This window comes from Mustela erminea, chromosome 9 (assembly GCF_009829155.1).
Source record: "Mustela erminea isolate mMusErm1 chromosome 9, mMusErm1.Pri, whole genome shotgun sequence".
In the NCBI taxonomy this organism is placed as follows: domain Eukaryota; kingdom Metazoa; phylum Chordata; class Mammalia; order Carnivora; family Mustelidae; genus Mustela; species Mustela erminea.
In genome coordinates this window covers 73995871-74022083 of record NC_045622.1, presented here as the reverse complement: position 1 = coordinate 74022083, position 26213 = coordinate 73995871, and the positions used below count along the sequence as shown (strand labels likewise).

The following is a 26213-nucleotide window of genomic DNA, read 5'->3' as shown; positions in this document are numbered from 1 at the left end:
GCAAATCAAACAAGAGTTTACAAAAAAAATCATTTTTGAGAAATGCTTTTTTAAATAGTTTAAAAATTTGTTACTCACTTACATGAAGGAAAAGGCAAAAAAATTAGGCTGTATTTGGTTACTTTAAAAATCCATTAAATCTTTTTACAGGGCTTCCTTATTTTTATCACTCTACTATACCCAAATTTGTACCTGAAGTCTTCCCAGACAAAATTTAAAGTACTTTGAGCTAAATTATCAGCACCACACATTTCTAATAATGTTTTAAATTAAAAAACAAGCTGGCCGGTTTAACCCAGTGAAAACAGAAATTACACTTATAGAAGAAGCCAAGACTTAAAAGACTATGATCTGAAATACATCATTTGAAGGGGTTAACTTTGCCATTGCTAGTAGTCCAGTTCCCTAAGACCAAAAGACAATTTTTAAAAGAGTTTTGCTATAGTAATTTCTGTCAAAATATTTTCACCCATTCATGTACTTAAGGGCACTATTTGATGAGGGAACAATTCCCAAACGAATCTAATGTAGACAGCACATATTCCGTGGAAGGATCCTTGACTGACTAATGATACTACCATTGAAGTAGCTGGAATGTATTAACTCATGAACTAGTGTATTCATAAAGGGAGAGAGAGGTGAAGGAACAGGACTACGATCCAACAGCAAGTAAGAGCTGTCACCAGAGCCTGCACCTAGGCACTGACCCCAGAGCTCATGCGGCTCAACACCACGCCATGCTGCCTTGTGTAGGTCTTATTTTGAAGAAAAACCAGCTGTTGAACTGAAAAAAAGTGTATGAGCCAGCTGTCCTTAAATCCCCATTTTCTTAGAGATGATTCCTTTGACAAGACTTTTTAAAATGCTTCTGATCTTATAAAAGGCTTTAGTATGTTAAAATATTTTATAATGTTAATGGTTGTTGTACACATTTTATTGAATGTTTTCTATTCTGCTTTTCAAATTGAGTCAATAACTGTAAACACAACAACTGTAAGTAGATTAACAGTTACATGTAAATCTAGTTTGAAAAAGATATATTAGTAAGTAAGTACTTATTTTTCCCGACCTTTTAAAAACTTGTATGAAACCTAGGATAAACATATTGAAATTAGATTTCCTGGGCATTACTAGAAAACTGTCTGGCGAAATAACTTCTGCAAAGATGAGAAGTTCAGAACTAGAGGGTAATCAACTAAGCTGTCTTTCAAATATGATTTGTGTGATGTTCTTTTCCATATTTTAGTCCCTCCCACTTGCTCTTTACTTATACTCTAATATTCTACCAAATAATACAATTAAAAACTACTCCTCAGAGTAGAAATCTGTAATAAAATGTACAATAGTTTGTATATAGTTATTAGTTTAATATAACATTACCCAAATAACTCATCAGTTACTAGTGCTTAAAATTTATAGTAAGAAACATTAAAAACAACAAAAGACTACTTCTGTCTCAAATTTAGGCCTATTTAAATATTTTCAGTATAGCTAAACTCAATGTAATGGTTCCATTTGTAAACTCTTGCTGAGCAGACTTCCAAGACTGTGATAATAATGTAGGTGGTCCACTAGGAACTGTTGTTCCCTTCCTTAGCTGAATTATATGAGATTCCAACCACATGTCTCTAATCTTGAGTAGACTCATTAGAAAAGATCCATCAGCTACATGCTCACATAAAACCCCCTCTCTCCACTCCTACTCATAACCCACTGCCATACTAAAAACTGCAAGTTAGTTGTGCTTTCATAGCCTTTTTACTGGAGACCATAAGTTTGAGTTGAATTATTCAATGTGAGGGTCACAATGAGAGAACGTGGATCTTTCTTATTCTTGTGGACTGTTATCCTTCCTTTCAAGGCTTCACCTATGGAAGAGAGGCAAAAGATGTGTTTAAGAATTCAAGGAATACAGTATGGCAGGAAAATAATAATGTATACCTAGTACTTCTTGCTTATTGTTGTGAGACAGTTCACTCATTTTGGAAAAAAATTAATAAATTTTTAGGATAATTTTATGTTTAATTTTTGAACAAAGCAGATCTAAAAAAATGAAAAAATTTAAAATTAATTTAAAACATAACTGAATATTTAAAGCATGAATAACAATGATGTATTGGGAGATAATCCATGTATAGCACCAACTGGGGAAGTGAAATTTGCTCAAAGGATTGGAAGGGGTAAATGGAAGTAAATTACTGAGAGTCTTAAGTTATAAATGAAATGGCGTACCAATGTTTGATAGTAGTCTGGTAAGCTAAAAAGGCATGCTGGAACTCTCGAGCAACAATTATAAAAACAAACCCAACACATGTAGTTAATTAGCCAAGGGTGGAGATAAAATGAAATAATAAAGAGTATTCAATAAAAAAAAAAAAGTAACAAGGAAAAAAGCAAGAAATAACAGGGGATACTTGAAAAAAAAGCAAATGACAGAATTAAATCTAGTATCACCGATACTAATATTAACTGTAATATGTTTAATACTTTGAATGTAGAGACAGCATCAAAGTAAAAAGAAGGAGTACTGTTCTATATAATATTCTATATAATGTAATTCTATATTAATCATAGAGAGTCTGAAATGGCAGTATTAACATCAGACAAAAATGACTTCAGGAAAAAATATACAACCAGAGATAAAGAAACACATTTCAAAATAATCATTCAAATCATACAGACCTAATGACTTTTATGTATGACTATATGACTAAAGAGCTTCAAAATGCATGATGCAAATCTGACAGAACCACAGGAAGACAAATATAATCCACAATTATCACTGGAAATTTCACCTCTCCTCTGTCAATAATTGCACTAACAACTAGACAGAAAACTAGAAAGAATATGGAAGATTTAACACACTATTAACCAACTTGACCTGGTTGAATCTACAGAACCAAGACAGATTACATCTACATATGCTGGGTCATAAAACAGATCTTAATACACTTAAACATAAAGAAATCATACAGAATATGTTCTCTGACCAAAACTGAATAAAATTAAAAATTAACAGAAAGATACTTGAAGATACTTGAATAATCCCAAAACATTTAGGAATTAAACAAAAGACTTCTAAATATTCCATAAATCAAAATAAAAATCACAAGGAATATACTCAAAGAAAAGTAACTTGAGGCCCCTGGGTGGTTCAGTAGGTTGGGTAATTGGGCATCTGACTCTTGGTTTCAGTGACTATTGTGATCTTATGGATAGTGGGATGGAGCCCCCTGTTGGGCTCCACTCTCAGCAGGGAGTCACCTTAACAATTCTCTCTGTACCCTGCCAAATAAATAAATAAATCTTAAAAAAGAAAAAAAAAAGACAATTTATTTTCCTTTTTTTTTTTTTTTTAAAGATTTTATTTATTTATTTGACAGAGGCACAGTGAGAGAGGAAACACAAGCAGAGGGAGTGGGAGAAGAAGAAGCAGGCTTCCTGCTGAGCAGAGAGCCCGATGCGGGGCTCAATCCCAGGACCCTGGCATCATAACCTGAGCTGAAGGCAGACGCTTAACCGACTGAGCCACCCAGGCGCCCCAAGGCAGGCAATTTAAAACATATTAGTTTGGGGCACCTGGGTGGCTCAGTGGGTTAAAGCCTCTGCCTTCGGCTCAGGTCATGATCCCAGCGTCCTGGGATCGAGCCCCGCATTGGGCTCTCTGTGCAGTAGGGAGCCCGTTTCCTCCTCTCTCTCTGCCTGCCTCTCTGCCTACTTGTGATCTCTGTGTGTCAAATAAATAAATAAAATCTTTAAAAACAAACAAACAAACAAACAAACACTATTACTTCTATTACTTTCACTTCTTAGAATAGCGAATATTTAAAAAAAACTGAATTTTGATTTGATTCCTTAGGATGAATGATTAGAAGTGGAATACTTTCAAAAAAGGCATAAAGTATATTCCAGTTTTTAATTCCTGCCATCTTCAACAATGCTGGTGTTATTAGAAACGAAACAAAAAAATGAGTAAAAGAAAACAATACAATACTTTTGTTATTTAAACACTGTCAGAATCTGACTACTTTGATTACACTTCAGTGATTATCAGTGGTGATGGGTATCATTTCAAATGTTTAACCACCACCTTAAAAAAAAAATCCTTTGTGCATTCAAGTTAGTGATTTTGTTGATGGATATGAGGTATTGTTGCAAATGTTTCTTTTTAGTGCATGTCCTCTAATGGTTGCTGCTGTTTGATTTAAGTTCAATCCTTAATATAATGGTCAAAATCAAAAGTGTTCTAAAGAGCTTATGAGGCAGGCATCAAATTCTTCATTTCAAGTTTAAAGGATACATTGAAGAGTTCTATGTAGCACAAGTCAAGATGAACTAGTTATGGATACTTTTGATAAATTTTCATGAAAGAAAAAAAATTTAAGCATCAATAGTAAACAAAACATCTGAATAATTAAAACGTCCTAACAGTAATTCCCTTATAAACTAGTATAATTTTCATGTCTTAAGGTGAAATACAAGCAAAGTAACTATTTCTATAATAATCTTAATTTCAAAATGAGGGTGCAAACAGCACTTATTTAAGTTAATTAAATAGCATGAAGGGTCACAGTAATAAATACATAATTCACCCTGCTGAACTCCCGTCAATTGTTTAGGCCTGACAAAAGTGCCAAGTCAGTAGGTGTAATACCAGGAGGGATCGTAGTAATTAATCAGTGTCAAATAGATATAAAATGACTGATGCCGTTAAGCATGTGTACTGTATGGGAGCTGCAAAGGACACTCTCTGTGGAGCTGAGCTGTTACCACCTTGTTTTTCTCATCGGCAGACGGCCATTAGTACCACAAAGCAGTGTTGCAGTTCAATCAAGAGCAAAATTGATTTCATTTCAATTCTGTTCTAGTGGCTTTTTAAAATTAATTTCTTCCAGAGCAATGAAATTTCATTTCCCCAGAAGGGGGAAAATTTTAAAATCATTATTATCACTATTAGAGCTTAAAGAATGAAAGAGAAAAAGAAATGGATTTTCCATCATATAAATGCTTACTAGATACATACAGAGAAAGAAAAATAAATAGCCTGACTTTAGTCATATTTTCAAAGCGAAATTACATGAAAAAGATATGGATTTTTACAGTAAACACTGCCATATAAGTTCATACAGTAAAAAATTGTACATTAAAGGAAAGGGGACAAACACGTTGAATTTAAACTTTAAAGTAAGTGTTCTCTAACTACTTTAAAAGTATTAATTCTGGGAGGATGGTTTGTTACTCCCAGAATGCTAGAAGTCCTCAAATGTTAACAGCATTTCTTCTGAAATATTTTTAGATCTAGGCTGTGAATAAAATATAATAAAAAAGCCAAACACCAAACAAAACAAACTAGGCTCATTATTTTATACTTCCATTTTGCTTTTGGCCAAATGTACAATTCTTAGTCTGAGAAATTCCTTATTCACACAACATCTTTTCTTATTTTCTAAATATCAAGTCTACCCTTAAGGGTGGAAAAAGAGATTTACTGTTACTAAAAATATTCACACACCCGCCCCCATGCCCCACAATCTAGGCAGCATAATGAAAGACATATTTATAATATGTTATTTTATAAATCTTAACATATTAGTTTCTAGATACTAAAACAAGACTTATATGCACAGCAAATTATTCTGAATAGACACTCTTGGCTTTATTTAATTTTATCTAATAATTTTAGAGCATAAGGAGTCCAAAATTACTTTTAGTTGTAATTAAACACAACTACAGAGAACTCTTCAAACATGCCAAGATAAATTTGAACACCAAGCTATTCAAGTTCAATAGTATGATAAAATTTTTGAGAACATCACAGTTGACAAAATGGGACAACCAAATAAAACGGCCAGTAAATGCCTTTGGCACAATGTCACCCAAGGTGATTAGAGGAAATGAGATTTCAATGACAATGCTTATCACTATACTTATTGGTACATTCAGTAAAATATTTACAATATGGCAAATACTACCATCAGATCAAAAAGGAGAAAGACAACTTATCTATTAGAAAACCCTTTATCACAGCATACTGAGATGTACTAACACAGATGTATGCATGAAATGATGTAGGAGAACAAAGCAGACAGTAGTTAATTTTCTAAGGTGAGGGAAGATTTATAGAAATAAGCTGGGTAATGCAGAGAAAACTGAAATTTATCAAGTGAAAGAGATCAAACAGCTTTCTAGGTAGACTATCTTAGACTAAGGCAAGGAGTAAGAAAAGATAGGAAAGTTAGCTAAAAAATGCGTGGTCTGTATAAATCCACATGAGCTGGAGCATATGATGGGCTACTGATGAGGAATGTAACACACTGGGACTGGAAATGAGGAGAAATGGTCAGATTATAAAGGGCCACGGAAAGAAATTTGGATTACATCCTGGAAATATTGACAGTGAAGGCTTTTTTTTTGACAGTGAAGGCTTTTTTTTTTTAAATTAACTTTAGTAAGGCATAACTGACGGTAAAATGTGCACATTTTATGTGTGCAGCAATGAGTTTTACCATTATCTCACTTTCCTAAACTTTTGCCTACCCCAAGTCTCAAAGACTATCTCTTATGTTATCTTCCAGAAGTTTTGCAGTTTTATACATTTATATTTAGGTTTTTGATCCATTTAGATTTGGTTCTTGAATACAGTATAAGGTAAGCATGAAAACTACTTTCCTGTACAAATACTTAAGTTGTTCTAAACACTATTTGTTGAAGACTATCATTTTCCAAGTGAATACAGTGACCTTCTGGAAAAAAATTAACTAACTATACAAAAGTGGGTCTATTTCTGGATTCTCTACTTGTTATAATAATCTCTGTCTGCCTATAGTATATCTTACTGTCTAGTTTAATGTAACTTTTTAGTAGTTTAGAAATCATACAGTATAAGGATTCCAATATGATTCTTTGAAAAATTGCTGGTTACTCCACGTCTTTTGCATCTGCATACAAATTTTAGAATCAGCCTGCCAATTTCTTTCTTTCTTTCCTTCTTTTCTTTTTTTCCAGCCTGTCAATTTCTATCTTGCTAAATTCTCTTACTAGTTCTGTAGTTTTTTGAGATTCCTTAGAATTCACTGTGGACACAAGTATATTACCTGTAAATAATGACAGATTTATTTCTTCCTTTCCAATGACTTGTTTCTTTTTTCATTCCTTATCACACTGGCTAAGACCTCCAATATAAGAAAATAGGAGTGGTGAATGTGAACATTCTTGCCTTGCTCCATACAGAGGGAAAGCATTCAGTTTTGCTCCATTCAGTATGACGCTAAGCTATGGACTTTGTGTGGATGCCTTTTATCAGGTTGAGGAAGTTCTCTTTTATTTCTAGTATGCTATGAGTATTTATCATGAATAGATACTGAGTTTTGTCAACTGCTTTTTTTTTTTTAATTAAAGATTTTATTTATTTGACAGAGATCACAAGTAGGCAGAGAGGCAAGCAGAAAGAGGGGAGGAAGCAGGCTCCTTGCTGAGCAAAGAGCCCGATGTAGGGTTCAATCCCAGGACCCTGAGACCATGACCTAAGCCGAAGGCAGAGGCTTTAAGCCACTGAGCCACCCAGGCACCCCTCAACTGCTTTTTCTGCATCCACTGGATGTGACCATGTGGTTTTTCTTCTTCGGATTGTTAACATGGTTGACTGAGCCTGGTGGTGGATGTTAAGGAGGGCACATATTGCATGGAGCACTGGGTGTGGTGCACAAACAATGAATCTTGGAACATTGAAAAAATAAAATAAAATAAAAAAAGAGACCATTAAATGATTCTAAAATATTTTTGAATTTTAGATTATTGACTCAGTTTTGGATTCCTGGACTAAACCCCACTTGGTCCTAGTGTATTGTTTTTTTAAAAAATATTGCTGGATTCAGTTTGCTAGTATTTTGTTGACAATTTGTGCATCTATATTCATGAAAGGTGTTGTTCTGTAGTTTAATTTTCTTGTACAATTTTTGTCTGGTTTTTGGTATCAAGGCCCTTATAAAATTAGTTCTCTTTTGTTTTCTGGAAGAAACTGTATAGAATTGGTGTTATTTCTTTTTGAAGTAGCAGGAAGAATTTGCAGTGAAGCAATCTGTGCCATGGAGATTTGTTTTATGGAAGGCTTTGAGGCTGGCTGCCTGTTTTTGTAAATAAAGCTTAACTGGAACACAGCCACACCCACTCATTTACATACTATCCCTCAGAGTTTAAGGTGTTTGTGGATCCCTACTGCAGCCACTGTGGGGTTATTTGGGGGCTAGGATGTAAGAGAACAAAGAGAAAAAAGAAAAGAAAAATGGGGATTTCTCTAAGCATTAGGAGATCCTTTGCCCATTCCTCAAGTTAGAATTAGAGGAGCTAGTTCATCTGTGCTGATGCCTTAATTCTGAGTTTTGGGCTGCCTGAGATCAGACTGGGGATACTCGAAGCAAACAAATCATAAATTTATCACCAGTTCAGGGTATTCGAATTCTGGTCTTCTCCAATTTATCTGATATTATTTACTTTTCAGGGATCTCAAACAGCTGTTCCACGCATTCTGGTTTATTCAAGGTGCATTCGGTGAGAAAGCTTATTTTCACTGCCCTAAAAATCCTCTGTGCTCTGCTTATTTGTATCCCTTGCCCTCGGCAACCATTTTATCCCCCCCCTCCCCCGCCCCCGCCACTGTCTCTACAGTTTTGCTTTCTCCAGAATGTTATATAGCTGGAATCACAGTGTGCAGCCTTTTGGGATTAGTCCTTTCACTTAGTAATATGCGTTCAGTTTCCTCCATGTCATTTCATAGCATCAGTTTATTTCTTTTCAATAATATTCCATTATGTGGATATACAGACCATTTAGTTTTAATATAGTTATCCATGTTTGAATATGTCTACCATCATACCATTTTTTTTTTTAAAAATTTTATTATTTGACAAAGAGAAAGAGAGAGAGCGAGAGCGAGCACAAGCAGGGGGAGTGGCAGAGGGAGGAGGAGGATCCCCAGCAAGCAGGGAGCCCAGTGTTGGGCTTGATCCCAGGACCCTGGTGTCCCATACCATTTGTTTTCTATTTCTTTATGATTGTATCTTCTTCTTCTTCTTCTTCTTTTTTTAGGATTTTATTTATTTTTTTGACAGACAGAGATCACAAGTAGGCAGGGAGGCAGGCAGAGAAAGAGGAAGGGAAGCAGACTCTCCGTGGAACAGAGAGCCCGACTCGGGGCTCGATCCCAGCATCCTCGGATCATGACCTGAGCCGAAGGCAGAGGCTTTAACCCACTGAGCCACCCAGGCAACCCGATTGTATCTTCTTTTGAACCAAATCTTTTTCTTGAGATTCCATTTCATCTTCACTACTAGCTTATCAGTTATATTTTGTAGCTTAATTAAAAAATTTTTTTTAACTTGTTCCTCTGGTGTTTACAATATACATATTTATCATGATTTGCCATTAAATGAGTTCATGTGCAATGTAAAAACTTAATATATTTCCATTTTCTCATTATTTTTTTTGATCACTGCCATAATTGTATGTCTCTGTTTTAAAACCCGTAATATATTATTTTTGTTTTAAATTATCTTTTACAAAATTAAAAAAATGAGTAAACAAAGTCTTTTTTTTACGAAGTCACACATTTACCATTTCTGACATTTCCCATTCCTTCGTTCAGATTCCACTTGGTGATATTTTCCTTTCACTTGAGAAGCGTACTTTATCTTGTATTGACAATCTGCTGGAGATGAATTCTTGTAGTGTTTTTCTTCTGGAAGGGTTTTATTTAGGCTTCATTTTTTAAATACATTTATTCTAAATATAGAATCTAGATTGACAGTTTCTTTTAGCACTTTGAAAATGTCATTTATCATCTGGCTTACATAGTTTCTGAAGAATATTCTGATATTATTCTTTCTTTGTTCCTCTGTTTTATTTTCTCTGGTTCATGTTAAGACTTTTGATATTATTATCACTATTTATTGGCAATTTGTTTGTGATATGTCTTGGTGTTGTTTTCTTTGTATTGATCTTACCTAGGGTTCATTGAATTTCTTCAATCTGTGGGTTATAGCTTTTATCAAATGAAAGAAAATTTGGCCATTACTGCATCTTCAAATATATTTTCTGTCCCTGCTTCTTTCAGGGACTTTTTATCACATTTAAATGAGTGTGCTTCATATTTTCCCATTGGTTACTGTGGATATGTTCATTTCTTTAAAAAGTCTTTTTTCCCTCTATGTGCTTCATTTTGGATATATTTTATGCTGCATCTTTAAGAAAACTGACCTTTTTTGCTGTTAATTGCATCGAATGGCACTTTCACTTCAGATACTATAATTTCCATCTCTAGTAGTTCTATTTGGGTTTTAAATATCTTCTCATATAACAGCAGTTATGTTTCTTTCTTTTTTTTTTTTTTAAAGATTTTATTTATTTATTTGACAGAGAGAAATCACAAGTAGTCGGAGAGGCAGGCAGAGAGAGAGAGAGAGGAGGAAGCAGGCTCCCTGCTGAGCAGAGAGCCCCATGCGGGACTCTGATCCCAGGACCCTGAGATCATGACCTGAGCCGAAGGCAGCGGCTTAACCCACTGAGCCACCCAGGTGCCCAGCAGTTATGTTTCAATATGCTTGTGTGCTAATTTCATTTCTGGATCTGTTTCTTTCAATTGACATTTTCCTGAATTTAGCATTTGATTGGAAGTTTAGGCCATGATGAATTTTATGTTGTTCAGTGGTTTTTTTTCCCCTTTTTTGCCAGTAAAGTTACTTTGGTCCAGTTTTTTTTTCTTTCTTTCTTTTTTCTCTTTTTCTTTTAAGGAGGCTTGTTTTTAAGCTTTGTTAAGGACCATGCAGGTTAGCCTTTAGTTTAGGGATAGTTTATTCCTACTATGAAGCTATGGTCCTTCTGGACTGAAGAGCGTCCAAAAGGAGTCCCCACTCTAGCTGGTTGAAACTCAAATACCCAGAGCTACATGGAATCTCTGAGAAGTGTTTGTTCACAGCTGCCTCAGATGCTTTGCTTGACCTCAGGCATTTCATCCTACCTCCATGTATCTTAGTACACATCTAAAACTCAAGGGGCAAAAACCAAACCAAACCAAACAAAAACAAAAACCAAAAAAACTTAAGGGGGCATTGTGTGTAGATTTCTGGAGGCTTTTGCTGATTAGCATGTCTTCTTTAGTACTCTGCCCAGCAACTTCTGGTTTCTACTCACTAGTACTACCACCAGCGATTTAGGAGGGTTTAAAACAAAAAACAAAAAACAAAAAGGTGTTGTATTTCCTTATATAATCCCTTCTTTATACTATCATAGCTGAGAAGGACCACATTTTCCTTACTTTGAAATTTCCCTTTTAAGTTTTTCCTGGTTGTATTTTAGGGGATTCCAAAATTTTGTGGTGTACTGGTCTTACTATTTAAATATAAGCACATATACAATGGCAATGAAAGAAATACAGAATGTAGACAAGGCAATATTACAATCATACATCTCCTTCACAGTATTCTGAAAAAGCTGAATCAGTTACTCTAAGGATTACTGGGTAATAAGTAGTTAGGATTTCAAAATTTCACTAGAATAAAATAATACTTTGTTGTAATTAGTAGGAGAAAATTCAAATGCTATCTTAAATCTCTCTCAAGATTTAAACATGAATGAATTAGCACAACCTTTAAAATTTAGCACTAAGATAATAAAATGGGAACTGTGAAGAAAGCAACATTTTCAAGTTTCCAAGTATCAATCCAAATACCAAAGCTATACAAAAACCCAACCAAACAAAAACAAATGAAAATGTAATAAAATTTCATTTGTGCTCATCACACTTCAGTTTTGCTGTGCTCAAGCTTTTTGGAGAAAGAGAAAATGAGACCATCAAGGTTTCATTTCCGTAGCACTACAATCTTAAAGTGAAAACGTGACAACGAGGTACTGCTTTACTCTAAAATAGTGTTTATGTACATCTACCGAATTCAATTTATGCACCAACAGTGAAATAAACTATACCGGAATTTTATGGAATATTTGAAACACAGAGAGAACAGTATAATGACCACCCAGACCCACCACTCAAGTTTTGTCAAATCTTAACATTCTCCCACAGTTCCCTCAATTTCTAAAAGGAATAATTCAGGTCTATGGCACTGAATCCCCTATAAAGCCTTCCCTGATCCTATTTCTATTCTTCTGCAGGGGCAGCCACACTGAGTTCCCCAGTTATCATCTTTAAGTATTGCTTCTTACTTTGACTATGTGTGTTTGTACATGAAACTGTTTCACTGGTCTTTAAACTCCATATAAACAATGTATTGTAGGAATCACTCTTTTTTGCTTAATGTTGCTTCTGATATTCACAAATACATGATTAATCTGTTACAGAGATTTTACTGTATGCAACTATCATATTTATCTATCTTCTGTTAATGGGCATTCAGGGTGCCTCCAATTTTTCACTTCTACAAACCATACTGTTGTCAAGATTGTTGTAGACAGGCTGCAGGGGAGACTGTTCAGAATACATCCCTAGAAAAAAACTGTGGTTTTAGCGATGGATACTTATACATCTACACTTAACTTGAAGGTAGCAAACTGTTCTCTAAAGCTGTACCAATAAAGACTATCAGCAGAAGAGTATAAAAGTTCCATTTGGCTACATGATTGCAGGTACTTGACCTTGTTAAATTTTATGACTTTTTTTTTTTTTCCTGTAGTGATGGATAAGAAAGTCTCTTATATAGTTTTAATTGGCCTCTCTCCCTGAGTTCCTAGTGATTTTGAATTTCTTTTCATGGAAGTTTGTTATACATTCAGGCTTCATATAGTCAGAAAGCTTTCTGCAAAGGTGGGGGAGGATAATTTATATGTAATAAACAATTTAAATAACAGAGATTCCACAGTCAAATTCTAACTTTTGGAGCTAAGGGTATAGGTACGTAAGAACTCTAGGTGCTCATCAGAGTGAGCAATCAATGAGGTACAAGATAGAAGAATGCAGAATTGGGCCAGACCTTGAGCACCATGTGAGATTTGAGCGGGTACAGACTGGGGAGAGCCATGTAGACACTGTAACTATGGAATAGCATTCTTTTAAATTTACACTTCACCTTTATCAGTGATAGTCACTTTGGAAGTGAAATCATTTTTACTTTTATTTGCAACTTAATATATACTACTAGTTAATACTTAAAGAAAAGTTGTTGGAATTATTTTGTGGTACTCAAAATAAAAGCTACATATTAAAGCACATTTTAACTGGCAGGAATTATAAATCTAATCTAAATAAAAGTTTTCTTTAAATCACTACTTTATTGAAATGATATGCCATCTAAAATTTATGTAGCTCTAAGAACATCTTATTTACTTAGCATGTTGTGTTGTTTCAAAGACAGTGGGCATAGAAAAAGTCCCTGTGGAATGAAGGAATAATGTTTACTTCAAAAGAATAAGACATTTCTCTCCCTTTTTTTTCTCACCTGCTTTAACGGAAAATGGCTTTTCCAATAGAAATATTGTTTGTTTCCAGTGTGTTTTGGCACTCTGGGGGCCCGTGGAGAACACGACCTGCATTGGTGAGAGTTCAAAAGTATCTGATGAAGTACAAGATTTTTAATATCATGCTACATTAATCTACTACATCAAATACAAGCTCCGATTGCTTACAATAGCAAAATGCTTATGATCAAACACCTTGGGGCACAAAAACAAAATACAATGTATTTCACATAATTAATTCTTATGGGAAAACTCATAATACTTACCCTGCTGTGACAATTTTTCTCAAAATATATATCAAAGTAGCCAGCAATTGCCTGTTTAAAAAAAAAAATTATTAAACTAATTACATGACATAACAATTATTCAGTCTTTCAAGATAAAGGCAAAAAGAAACCATTTCAAAGACTAGGTACCTCTTATACTTATGACAGGTCACTATTATCTCCTGGAAAAGATGTTACATGTGAATGAAGTCATATAATTTGGTTTCCCCCCACAGAAACAATAGAATAATAAGGGCAATAAGGCTAATCAAATAACCAATATGTGTTTTATTAGAGAAATGACTGTGGTAGACTACTGAAAAGTGAGAGACCACATGAAGGAAGAGGCTCAGCCAGCCGCAAGAGCTGACCCATGCTCTCCCAAAGACAGCCTGCTGTGCAAGCGGGAGCCATCTTGGAGCTTTGCGCTCTGCTCTCAGACAACTGCAGCAGCCTGAGAGACCTGGGGAGAAACCAGCAGAAGAACTAGAGGACAAGTCCAGTCCCGACTGCAGAATCATACACAAATAAATCTAAATGATTGTGACTTCAAGGTACCTGGTTTTAAGGTGGTTTGTGACACGGCAGTAAATTTAACTTAAACATACTCTTTTATACAAAGATCTCATTTAATTTCTTCTGATCTTGTACATCTAATTTTAAAGCAAAGTACTATGAATATTTTTGTAATGAGAGCAACAGAATTTTTAAATGCCACTTTTTGGCTGAAGATAAACTAAAAATATATAATAGTACTCAAATAAAACATATGTTTAAGCAAATACCCAAAGGAGAACCTCTGAGGTAACTCTAAGGGTTACTGTGATAGTATAAAATGATCTCTAAAAGACAAATATTCAGATGAGGATATGCAATTTTCATTTCTTTTTAAAATTTAAATGATACCATCCCTTTTTCTTTCACTAACAGCATTAGCTTTATCTATTTTTAAAACTGGCATTAAAAAATAGTTATAAGGTGTTAAAAATAGGACACCGATTATTGAAAAATCACTATAAAGCTAGCTTATTTGTGTACTCTGCTGCTTTTGTTGAGAATGTGAACTTTTATTGATCTGTAAGGTTAATATGGATTGGGCCCAAAACAAGTTCAATATTTAACACTGAGGTTCATTACATTTTAGATACCAAGAAAGAATCAAAATACTATTTATAATTCTATGAAACAGACAAAATATAAAACAATGTAGTACTCAGGTACAGATTATTATAGAAAACTATGTAGTTACTCAGAACATTTCTAAAATATGACTTCTATCAGTTGATTTCCTGGTATTTCTCCATAGACTAATTCAACTATTTTCTTAAATTTATTCCTGTATGCCAGTCTTGTTCACCAGTGTCCAGAGCAGTGCCTGGCCCATAGTACACAAAAAATATTTGCCTAGAGAATGTGCTTATTATATACAATTCTATTATAGAACTTACCATACTTCTTATAGTTAGTTGTGCTATCAGACTACAATGTGTGTGTGTGTTTTTAAAGACTTTATTTATATCTGTCACAGAGAGTGAGTGAGTGAGCACAAGCAGGGGGTGCGGCAGGGAGAAGCAGCAGCAGGCTCCTGGCTGTTCAAGGAGCCCCATGTGGGATAGGATAGGATCCCAAGACCTATCCCTAGACCATGGGATCATGACCTGAGCTGAAGGCAGTCGCTTAACCAACTGAGCCACCCAGGTGTCCCAGACGGCAATGTTTTTTTAAAAACAAAGCCTATGTGTAATTCATATTGTTGCTCTCCTTAATTTGCATAGGTCTCTCATATAGCATGTTCTCAAAACATTTTAGTTAAGATTTTCAGTTTCAAATTCAGCTAGTCTTACTATGTTGTCAGGATACTTTATGAAATCAGTGAATAACCAGACTTAGAAGTTATAATTTTCAACTGAAAAACTGAAAAAAGAGAATGTGAGAATCATGGCGGGGGTGGGGGAAGGAGAGGAACCCTACTTTGTAGGGACCAGAAAAAGTCTCAGCCTGACCTCTGAACTACAGATTAGTTCCAAATCAACATAACAAAGGCTGAGAGAATGGAACTAAAATCTCAATCACTGGCACAGGCCTTGAAAACCTCTAATCAACAAAGATCTCCAGAACATAAGAGAGATTTGAAAAAGCTGTAGGAGTTAGACTAATCACTAAATAGGGTCTGTGTAGGAGAGCCCAAAACACTACAGCAAACATTTAAAGAACTAGACTGAGATGTGAACCACTGCCTGCCCAGACATGGTTGACAGGGCTTATGTTCTGGCTTTAACTGGGTTGACTGCCCACTCACACCAAACATCAACAACATTCTCTAGATAATTACAACAGGACCGACAGTACACACAACATAACACGCACAACATCCAGAAAACAATCCAAAATTATTCAACACACAAAGAACCAGGAAAATGTCCTTAACTTTTCAGAAAAGAGATAATCCACAAATGCCAACTGTGAGATGACCCAGAAGCTGGTACTATGAGACAAAAACTTTAAAACAGAATTATAACCATGCCGTTATGAGGCAGTAGAAATGGGGTTGTAGAAAACACACTGAAATGAAGTGAAAGATAGGAATTCTTGTAGAGAAAAAGAAACTACTAAATGAATGAACGAATGAATGACTAAATAAATAAATAAATAAAACTAATGGAAGTTTTAGAATTAAAAAATGTAATAACCAAAATAAAAAGCTCCCTGGGATGAACTGCAGAATTGAGATGACAGGGAGAAAAAAAAGAAAAAAATCAGTGAATGTGAAGATAGGTCAATAGAAAGTATCTAATTTGAAAAATCAGCAGAAAAAGATTGAAATACAATGCAGGCTGGGCGCCTGGGTGGCTCAGTGGGTTAAGCCGCTGCCTTCGGCTCAGGTCATGATCTCAGGGTCCTGGGATCGAGTCCCGCATCGGGCTCTCTGCTCAGCAGGGAGTCTGCTTCCTCCTCTCTCTCTCTCTGCCTGCCTCTCTGCCTACTTGTGATCTCTCTCTGTCAAATAAATAAATAAAATCTTAAAAAAAAAAAAAAAGAAGGACATTCTTTAAAAAAAAAAAAAAAAGAAATACAATGCAGGAGCCTCAGGGGCCTGTGCAACTAACATACAGGTAAATGGAGGTCCAGCTGGAAAAAAATATAGGAGCAGGAAAAACCTTTCAAAAATTCTATATCCAGCAAAAATATACTTCAGGAACGAAGGCAAAATAAAGACATTTTCAAGAAAAGGTAAACTAAAAGAATTCATTGCCAAAAAAACTTTAGAAGAGATGTTAGGGGTGCCTGGGTGGCTCAGTGGGTTAAAGCCTTTGTCTTCATTCAGCTCAGGTCATGATCCTAGGGTCCTAGGATCGAGTCCCACATCGGGCTCTCTGCTCAGCGGGGAGCCTACTTCCTCTTCTCTCTCTGCCTGCTTCTCTGCCTACTTGTGATCGCCTTCTGTCAAATAAATAAATAAATAAAACCTTAAAAAAAAAAAAAAAGAAGAGACGTTAAAGGCAGTTCTTCAAGCTGGTGAGCAATAATACTGGGAGGAAACCTGAAACGTCAAAAACAACAGAAAAACAACAGAAATGATCAACAGTTTGTTAAGTATATAAGATTGCTTTTTCCCTCAGAATTTCTTTAAAATACTTACGATTTTTTAAGACAAACATGATATAACATCATTTGGTGGGGCTTTCCATGTATGCAGATGTAATTACAAAGATCAGTGCAGGGGGTTGGGTGGTTAGGAGGAAGAAGAGCAAAATGCCACCAACACATATAAATGTTTATAAAACTGGGATGTGAAGAAGGCCTTCTAAGCATCACACATAGGCAGAAACTTAAGAGAAGCTTAAAACTTAGAAACAAAGCCATAATGAGGTATTACCCTACACATGTCAGAATTGCTAGAATCAAAGAGGCAACAAATAACAAGTGTTGATGAGGATGTGAAGAAAAAGGAATACTTGGCTGTTGGTGGGAATGGAAATTGGTACAGCCACTATGGAAAACAGTATGGAAATTCCTCAAAAAGTTTAAAATCGAAATATTATGTGATTAAGTAATTCCACTGGGTATTTATACAAGAAAACAAAACTGCCAATTTGAAAAGATACATGCACTCCTATGTTATTGCAGCATTATTTATAATAGTCAAGATATTGAAGCAACCTAAGTGCCCACTGATAGATGAATGGATAAAGAAGATGTGGTACATACGAACACTGAAATATTCAGTCATAAAAAAGAATAAAATCTTCCGGGCGCCTGGGTGGCTCGGTGGGTTAAGCCGCTGCCTTCGGCTCAGGTCATGATCTCAGGGTCCTGGGATCGAGTCCCGCATCGGGCTCTCTGCTCAGCAGGGAGCCTGCTTCCCTCTCTCTCTCTCTCTGCCTGCCTCTCCATCTACTTGTGATTTCTCTCTGTCAAATAAATAAATAAAATCTTTAAAAAAAAAAAAAAAAAGAATAAAATCTTCCTATTCAACAACATGGATGAGCCTAGAAGTTACTATGCTAGGTGAAATAAGTTAGAGAAACACAAATACCACATGAAACAAAAGAAAAACAAAAACAAAAACAAAGAAACAAACAAAAAAAACCCCAGACTCTTTTTTTTCCTAGAATATCTTATTTATTTATTTTATATATATCTTATATATTTTATTTATTTGACAGGGAGACATATCACAAGTAGGCAGAGAGGCAGGCGGGGGATGGAGGTGGGGGAAGCAGGCTCCCTGCTGAGCAGAGAGCCTGATGTGGGACTCGATCCCAGCACCCTGGGATCATGACTGAGCCAAAGGCAGAGGCTCTAACCTACTGAGCCACCCAGGTTTCCGGGGAAAACTTTTTTTTTTTTAAATATTTTACTTATTTATTTGAGAGAGAGACAGTGAGAGAGAGCATGAGCGAGGAAAAGGTCAGAGAGAGAAGCAGACTCCCCGTGGAGCTGGGAGCCGGATGTGGGACTCGATCCCGGAACTCTGGGATCATGACCTGAGCAGAAGGCAGTCGTCCAATCAACTGAGGCACCCCAGCGTCCCGTGGGGAAAACATTTTTTAAAAGATAATATCCATAGTTAGTGGGGAAGGTAGCATGCATACTGGGAAAATAAACTGAAATGATCTTTCTAGAGGGAACTTAGCAATACATAATAAAAAACAAAACATCTGTATTAAAAAGAAGTCACAGAGAAAATGGTACACATGCTATGATTCTATCTATATATAGACTATTCAAAAAATAACAAATAACAAAAAATAACAATTTACACTGTTGTAAGTCACAACAGTAGTTACCCTTCAACAGTGGTAGAAACTAGAAAGGGGTTACATGGAGGGCTCCTGGGCTGCCGGTAATATTCTGTTTCTTCAGCTGACTGCTAGATACATGGTGGGTATTCACTTTGTGCAATTTTATCAAACTATACTTAAGATCTGTGTACTTTTCTGTTGTGTAAATACATGTTATGGGCTCAGTCAAAATGTTTATATAATGCATATACTCACTGACCCAGTAAATCTTAACTTCCAAAAAATATTCTATGGAAATTTATCAAGTATGCTTGCAATGATTTATCTATAAGATGCCAATTTTAGCCCACATTTTCATCAACAGGCGACCAGTTAACAAATCATAATACCTATTGAAGTAGATGATAGATTTGGAATGTGCATATTCATCAGCCTTACCTATAATTTAGATTTCCCATAAAAATGAACAGCTTCTGTGATAATAAATTATTTTTAACACTTGAGTTAAATGATCTATAGTATTGCATGGAAAGACATTCAATTTAATTATTATTACCTTTTATCAGTTCCCTTAGCAACGCCCACCTCTGTATACCCAAAGGCTAGGGCAATATCTAATATATAATAGGAACTAAATGAACTTGAAAAAAAATGACAAGTTTTTCCAACTATAATATAATAATTATATATACTTATTATATTTATTATCATTATATAATTATATAATAATTATAATTATATATATTTATTATATAAAATATATATTACTATAATACTAACAACTTCCATTATCAGGAAATGTGATCTAAATACAAATATAAATATAAATCTGTTTAAAATACACAAAGTAAAACTTCATATATTTAACTCTGGTAAAAGACAGACTGGCAATATTACTATGATAGAACAAATGTAATTATAATAGAGTATATAGCTCTAAACGAAGAGGGGAGACTGATGCATGAGTTTGCAACAGAATTAAAAAATCAAAGTATTTGAGAATACAAAGGTATTTTAGAACTGTCTTCCAATCCCCAAATTGAACTATCTATGAAATTCAGTTAAAAATCAAAGAAACTCATCTTCCTCCAAGCCCCCCAAATACAGTGAAAGAAATACTGGGTAGTTTGGGGTAATAAAACAATGCTAAGCCTCAAGACAATAAATAAAAATAAAGATATAATTCACTTTGATTATGAGAATTTGGCAGGGGCCTATGACAAAGATAAATCTGAAGTCACATCTACTTTATTTGTTCCCTCTGAAATGCACAATAGTTTCTTCAACTCAAACAGATTTACCTCCCTAATCATGTCTGGTGGAGGGTAATACCAAAATCAGTTCTACAGCACCCATGAAGCAGAAGCACGAGAAGGTAGGAAGAAATTCACCTGCAATAAAAAACTATGTGCAACCCCCCACCCCCAAAACAAAAAAACAATGTGCAGATAATTGACTCATCAGACTGTTAAGATTCACATAACTGGGGCACCTGGGTGATGCAGCTGGTTAAGCAACACACGTTTGGTTCCAGCTGGGGCCATGATCTCAGGGTCCTAAGATCGAGCCCCACCTAGGCTCCACGCTCAGTGTGGAGTCTGCTTCAGATCCCTTTCCTCTGCTCTTCCTGCTCCTGCTCTCTCTCTAAAATAAATAAATAAATCTTAAACAAAACAAAAACAAACCCAAACCAAAAAACCCCCCACAAAACTCCAGAAAGATTCACATAATTGAGCAAGTAGAAAACTCTTGCTCTAAAACAACCAAAGGGCATTTCTGGTTTTAAAATGGGTATTAACCCTCAAGTAGAATGCTACTGAAAGGGAAAGGGCTCCCCCCAACTTATAAGTGGTCCTTAATAATTAAAATAAGATATGAGACAAAAAGAGGAAAAAATGTCATTAAACTTGAATCATAGACTATAAAACCCAACTGAACTACAATTAGTGTTTTTATTCTCTGTGAAGCCATTATAACCAAATACGTCAGCTGATTTAGGGACAAAGCTATTTATTCTGGTGAAGAACATAAATATGCCACTATTTTTCTATCAGTTTCACCACCTTGTTACTATCACTTTGACAGGCTACCTCTAGGTCTGCTGAATGTTCATTTCAATGAACTTACACTCTCTCTGTGGAAGTCATTCAAATGTAAGAATAAACAACAACCACAGGAAACTGAAAATGATGGCTAACAGGCAACGGTAATAAGTAACAGGAGCACAGCTTGACATGCGCTTGAAAAAGATCAGATAGGTTGTAAGGCCTAAGACCAGATACATTTCTCTTTTGTTCCACACGTATATCTTGTCAGGGGCAAAGGGAACTGCTGGGGGGAAAACAAGCATTAAAATAAAACATCTGTAGAAGTTGGACTAATCTGTAAAGGCAAGGTCACAGTTAAATAAATAACATCTCACTGATTATACCACCATCAGAAAAATTTTTAAAAAGTCCTTAGACTGAGGGGCCCCTGAGGGTGGCTCAGTCATTAAGCATCTGCCTTTGGCTTGAGTCATGGTCCCAGGGTCCTGGGATTGAGCCCAGCATCGGGCTCCCTGTTCAGCGCGAAGGCTGCTTCTCCAGTCTCCCGCTCCCCCTGCTTGTGTTCCCTCTCTCGCTGTCTCTTTCTCTGTCAAATAAATAAATAAAATCTTAAAAAAAAAATAAATAAAGTCCTTAGACTGAGAGACGGGAGAGTCTGTGGTAATTAAGAACAACAACAGTGCTCATTATAGAAGAAAACAGAATAAAAGAAAAATACATGCATATGCAGCAAACTTCTGGGACAGTCTGATCACATTTGTAATTTGGTGGGGATCCTCCACATATATAGGAAAATAATTCAGGCACATAGCTTTGTTGTGCATCTTAAACATTCCTAAGCATTAGAATATAGTCTTTCAAAATGAACTATTTCTTCTTTGTGGATTTCACAAAGAGGAAGAAAAAAACTCACAGTATGTGTAAACTGAATATTTAAAAGTCTGTTTTAAGCCATGTTTTGTTTATCCCAGACACACAAAGGTAAATGCACTTCATTTTCATCTGAAGAACAATGACTTGGAATAAAAATAAATTATTTTCTCGTGTATTTTGGTGTGATGAGTATTTCTTTAAAGAAAATGTATCATGTGTGTATGGAACAGGATGGCAGCCAATGAAATAAGATCAGACTAGACCTTATGAGGAAGAAGGAAATTAAAAATTATCATTATCACTATCACCTGCAGGGAGTAATTTATCATTTCTGTTCTTCATTGGTATCATGTTCCAACAGCGTGTGGTTACAGCAGATACAATTAGGCAGCTGGCCACAGAAGTAGGAGGATAATGTGCTTTTGATGGAGTTTATCCAAGCATGGAGATAGAGTGTTTGTAATCCATGCAGCAGAATCACTATAACAAAAATACAATTCATTTTTTGTTGGAGTATTCCTTTCAAAATCTTAATACAAAATTCAAAAGCCAACTGATGATGATTCTGAAGCAAGTAAAGAAAGCGTAAGAAGAAAATACATAAAAATGATTACTATAGCTTACATCACTGTATATAAACAAGATGATAATATAAACATAAGCCATGCAAGCTGCTGCATAAAGAGTATGAACTCTGCTGTAATAACTGGTATTTAAACTCAGAAGATGAAATCAACAAATATGAAAATTGTGTATGATTTTCTCCCAGTATTAACTATACCTTAAATCATGGCCTCTTTCTTCTTCAATTAATTTTCTATTTTATCCCAAGAGAAAATTTGCATCTTTTCTTTCTTTCATGATTCCTCTAGGGAACAATACATATTAAGTGCCATATACTCTTCAAGGGATATTGCCAAATTGAGTAGTGTTTAGAAATAGACCAAGCAATAGGGGAAGTAGCAAAACAGACAATAGGTCTAAAAATATTTTTAAAAAAGTATTTTTACCAAAAAATTCAATAAAATTAATTTTTGACCTACTTAAAATATTTCCAGGTTGTAACTGAAATTTCTTTTAAATTTACTTATCTGGGTCCTTTTAATTTCAAAATTGCTTACTAAAGTGCTTTTAGGAAGAAGAGATCACCTCTTCAGAGCCTACAACGTAAGTACTTTAATTCTGACATTTCATAAATTGAGAGCTTACATGCCCTAACTGCTCAACATTTTTTCCTAGCTATAAACACAAGATACTGTTCTATATACTCAATAATCACTGACATTTACTAATATTTTTACTTTTAAAAACCTTTTAAAGTACAGTGTATATGCAGAAAAGTGCACTTAAGTGTACACCATGAATTTTCAAAAAACACAGCCATGAAACCCAGTTTAAGAAATGAAACTGAGATCAAGAAATAGAACAGCCCAGCACCCCAGTAATCCACTCGAGCCAATCCTAGGCACCTCCGGCCCAAAGGGTAACTACTATTCTGATTCCCCCCACCAGCTTTATTAGAGATATAATTGACATATAACATATAATTAACACATAATGATTATAAACTTAAGGTGTGCAATGTATTGATTTGATATACATATATTGCAAAATGATTACCATTAATCATTAATTAATTAATGAGTAATTAACCATTAATGTGATCAGCATTAGTGAAAACCTCCACCGTGTCAAATAATCATCATTTCTTTTTTGTGGTGAGAATACTTAACATCTATTCTCTTAATAACTTTAATACTTATAATACAGTATTATTAACTGTAAGCATAACGAGGTACACTGGATCCCCAGAACTTACTCAGTTAGTATCCTCTGACCAACATCTCCCCATTTCTCCCACCCTCTATCCCCTGTTATTACCACTTTACTCTCTGTTCTGTAAGTTTGGCTTTTTTAGATTGCGCATGTAAGTGACAGCACGCAGTATTTATTTTTGTCTGACTTATTTCACTTAGCATAATTCCCTCGAGGTCTATCCATGTTGTTGAAAGTGGCAAGATTTCCTTCTTTTGATGGCTGAATAGCCCTCTGTGTGTGTATCTATATATGCACGTGTGTGTATCTTTATCCTCTTATCTACTGATCGACACTAAGGTTGCTCCCATATTTTGGCTGTTCTAAGACTGCAATGAATATGGCAGGGCAGCTATCTCCTTGAGATTCTGTTTTCATTTCCTTTACATATACTCAGAAGTGGGATGGCTGGATCATATATTAATTCTTTAATCTTTTGAGGAAACTCACACCGTTCTCCACAGTGACTGCACCAATTTACCTTCCAGCCAACAGCACACAAGGGTTCTCTTTTCTCCACATCCTCACCAGCACTTGTTAGCTCACCACTATACTGATTTCTAAGATCCCAGATTCATTTTCCCTATTGCATATTTCAACATAAATGGAATCATACATCATGTAGTATTTTGTGGACTGGCTACTTTCCTCACTATTGTTTTTTAGATTCACTTACACTGTTGCACATTACTTAAACTGTTACAAGGCTGTAAGGCATATCTGACTAACAGTTTATTTATCCAGTCTAAGACTGACAGGCACTAAGTAGTTTTTTTTTTTTTTAAGATTTTATTTATTTATTTGACAGAGATCACAAGAAGGCAGAGAGGCTGGGGGGGGCGGTGGCGGGGAGTAGGCTTCCTGCTGAGCAGAGAGCCTGATTCAGGGCTCCATCTTAGGACCCTGAGATCATGACCTGAGCTGAAGGCAGAGGCTTTAACCCACTAAGCCACCCAGGCGCCCCTCTTTTCCTCCTTTTTGAGATATAATTCACATACCATAAAATTTTCATATTTAAATAAACTGCATTAATTCAGTTTAAAGAATACTCAGTTGTACAACCATTGTTGCAATCTAATTTTAGAACATTTTTATTACCCAAAAAAGAAATTCTGTATCCATTCCCCCTCTATTCCCAGACCTGTCTATAGATTTCCTATTTTGAATATTTCATATAAGTAGAATCAACAAATGCAAGAGCATATAAATGGAATGCTTTCATGGTTAGCTACCTGTACTTAGCAAACCTTTTCAAGGTTCATCCATGTTGTAGTACATACCAATATATGTTTTGTTTTATGGACAGATACTACTACTTCACTGTATGGATCTACATTTTGTTTATTCATTGTCCAGGTGATGGACATCTGGTTTGCTTCCACTTTTTAGCTATTATGAAGAATGCTGCTACGAGCACTCATGTGGAAGTGTTTGTGTGGACATATGTTTTCATTTCTCTTGGGTATGTATCTGGAAGTGGATGAATTTTTAAGTTAATCTTATTCATAAACTCAAAATAAAGACCTAAATGTGAGACCTGAAACCATAAAATTCTTACAAGAAAACAGGCAGTAATTTCTTTCAATCAGCCATAGAAACATTTTTGTTGATATCTCTCTTCTGGCAAGGAAAACAAAAAAATTAAATAGAACTACCATATTATCCAGTAGTTCCACCACTAGGTATTTACCCAAAGAATATGAAAACACTAATTTGAAAAGATATATGCACCCCTGTGCATTATCTACATTAGCCAAGATAAGAAAGCAACCCGAATGCCCATCCGTAGATGAATGGGTAAAGAAGTATGGTATATTTATACAACGGAATATTGCTCAGCCATAAAAAGGAATGAAATCTTGCAACAACATGGATGGACCTAGAAGGCATAATGTTAAATAAAGTAAGTCAGAGAAAGACAAATACCATATGACTTCACTCATATGTGGACTTTAAGAAACCAAACAAAGGAAAAAAAGCCAGACTCTTAATTAAATACAGAGAATAAACTGGTGGTTATTCTCATCTTCTTTCCTTTGGTGCTTTTCTTGTATCCTCTATTTCTCTTGCCCTTCCCAAATCTTCCCACTTGTATCCCTCCATGCTTCCTTCTAGATATTTCCTTTTGACCTAAAATCTAGTTCAATAAACATTTCTACACCAGTGTGCTAAGATCTGCTGCTAAACTCATTTTAGGTAAGTTTCAGAATATGTTTGACTCTTTTTCAAATCTGCTATAATTCTTTTTAAATGTTTTCAATTGTGGCTTGAAATTTACAATTTCTTTTGTCCTTCAACTTAGTATGCATAGTTATTTTTATTTTTAACTTTTTAAAATAGGCTCCATGCCTAAAATCAGGTGTGAACTCACGACTTTGAAGAGCCAAATGCGCTAACGACTGAGCCATCCAGGTCTCCAAAGAGTTATTTTAAAGTCCATTATCTGGCATATCTAAAATCTGGAGCACTTGGAGCTCTGTTTTTATTGCTTACTATTTCAGCTG

General features: G+C 35.2%; 1 protein-coding gene across 3 annotated transcripts in view; it reads right to left on the bottom strand.

Moving 5' to 3' along the window:
- Nucleotides 1-916: 916 nt before the first annotated feature.
- Nucleotides 917-26213, bottom strand: part of PRMT3 (protein arginine methyltransferase 3) — a 130679-nt gene continuing 105382 nt past the window's right edge. For all 3 annotated transcript variants that reach the window (XM_032356360.1, XM_032356359.1, XM_032356361.1), the window contains 3 exons: nucleotides 13728-13778; nucleotides 13443-13530; nucleotides 917-1868 (listed from right to left, as the gene is read on the bottom strand). In XM_032356360.1, coding sequence (XP_032212251.1) covers nucleotides 1759-1868; nucleotides 13443-13530; nucleotides 13728-13778 — 249 coding nt within the window. In that variant the 3' untranslated portion in view covers nucleotides 917-1758. The remainder of the gene's footprint in view (nucleotides 1869-13442; nucleotides 13531-13727; nucleotides 13779-26213) is intronic.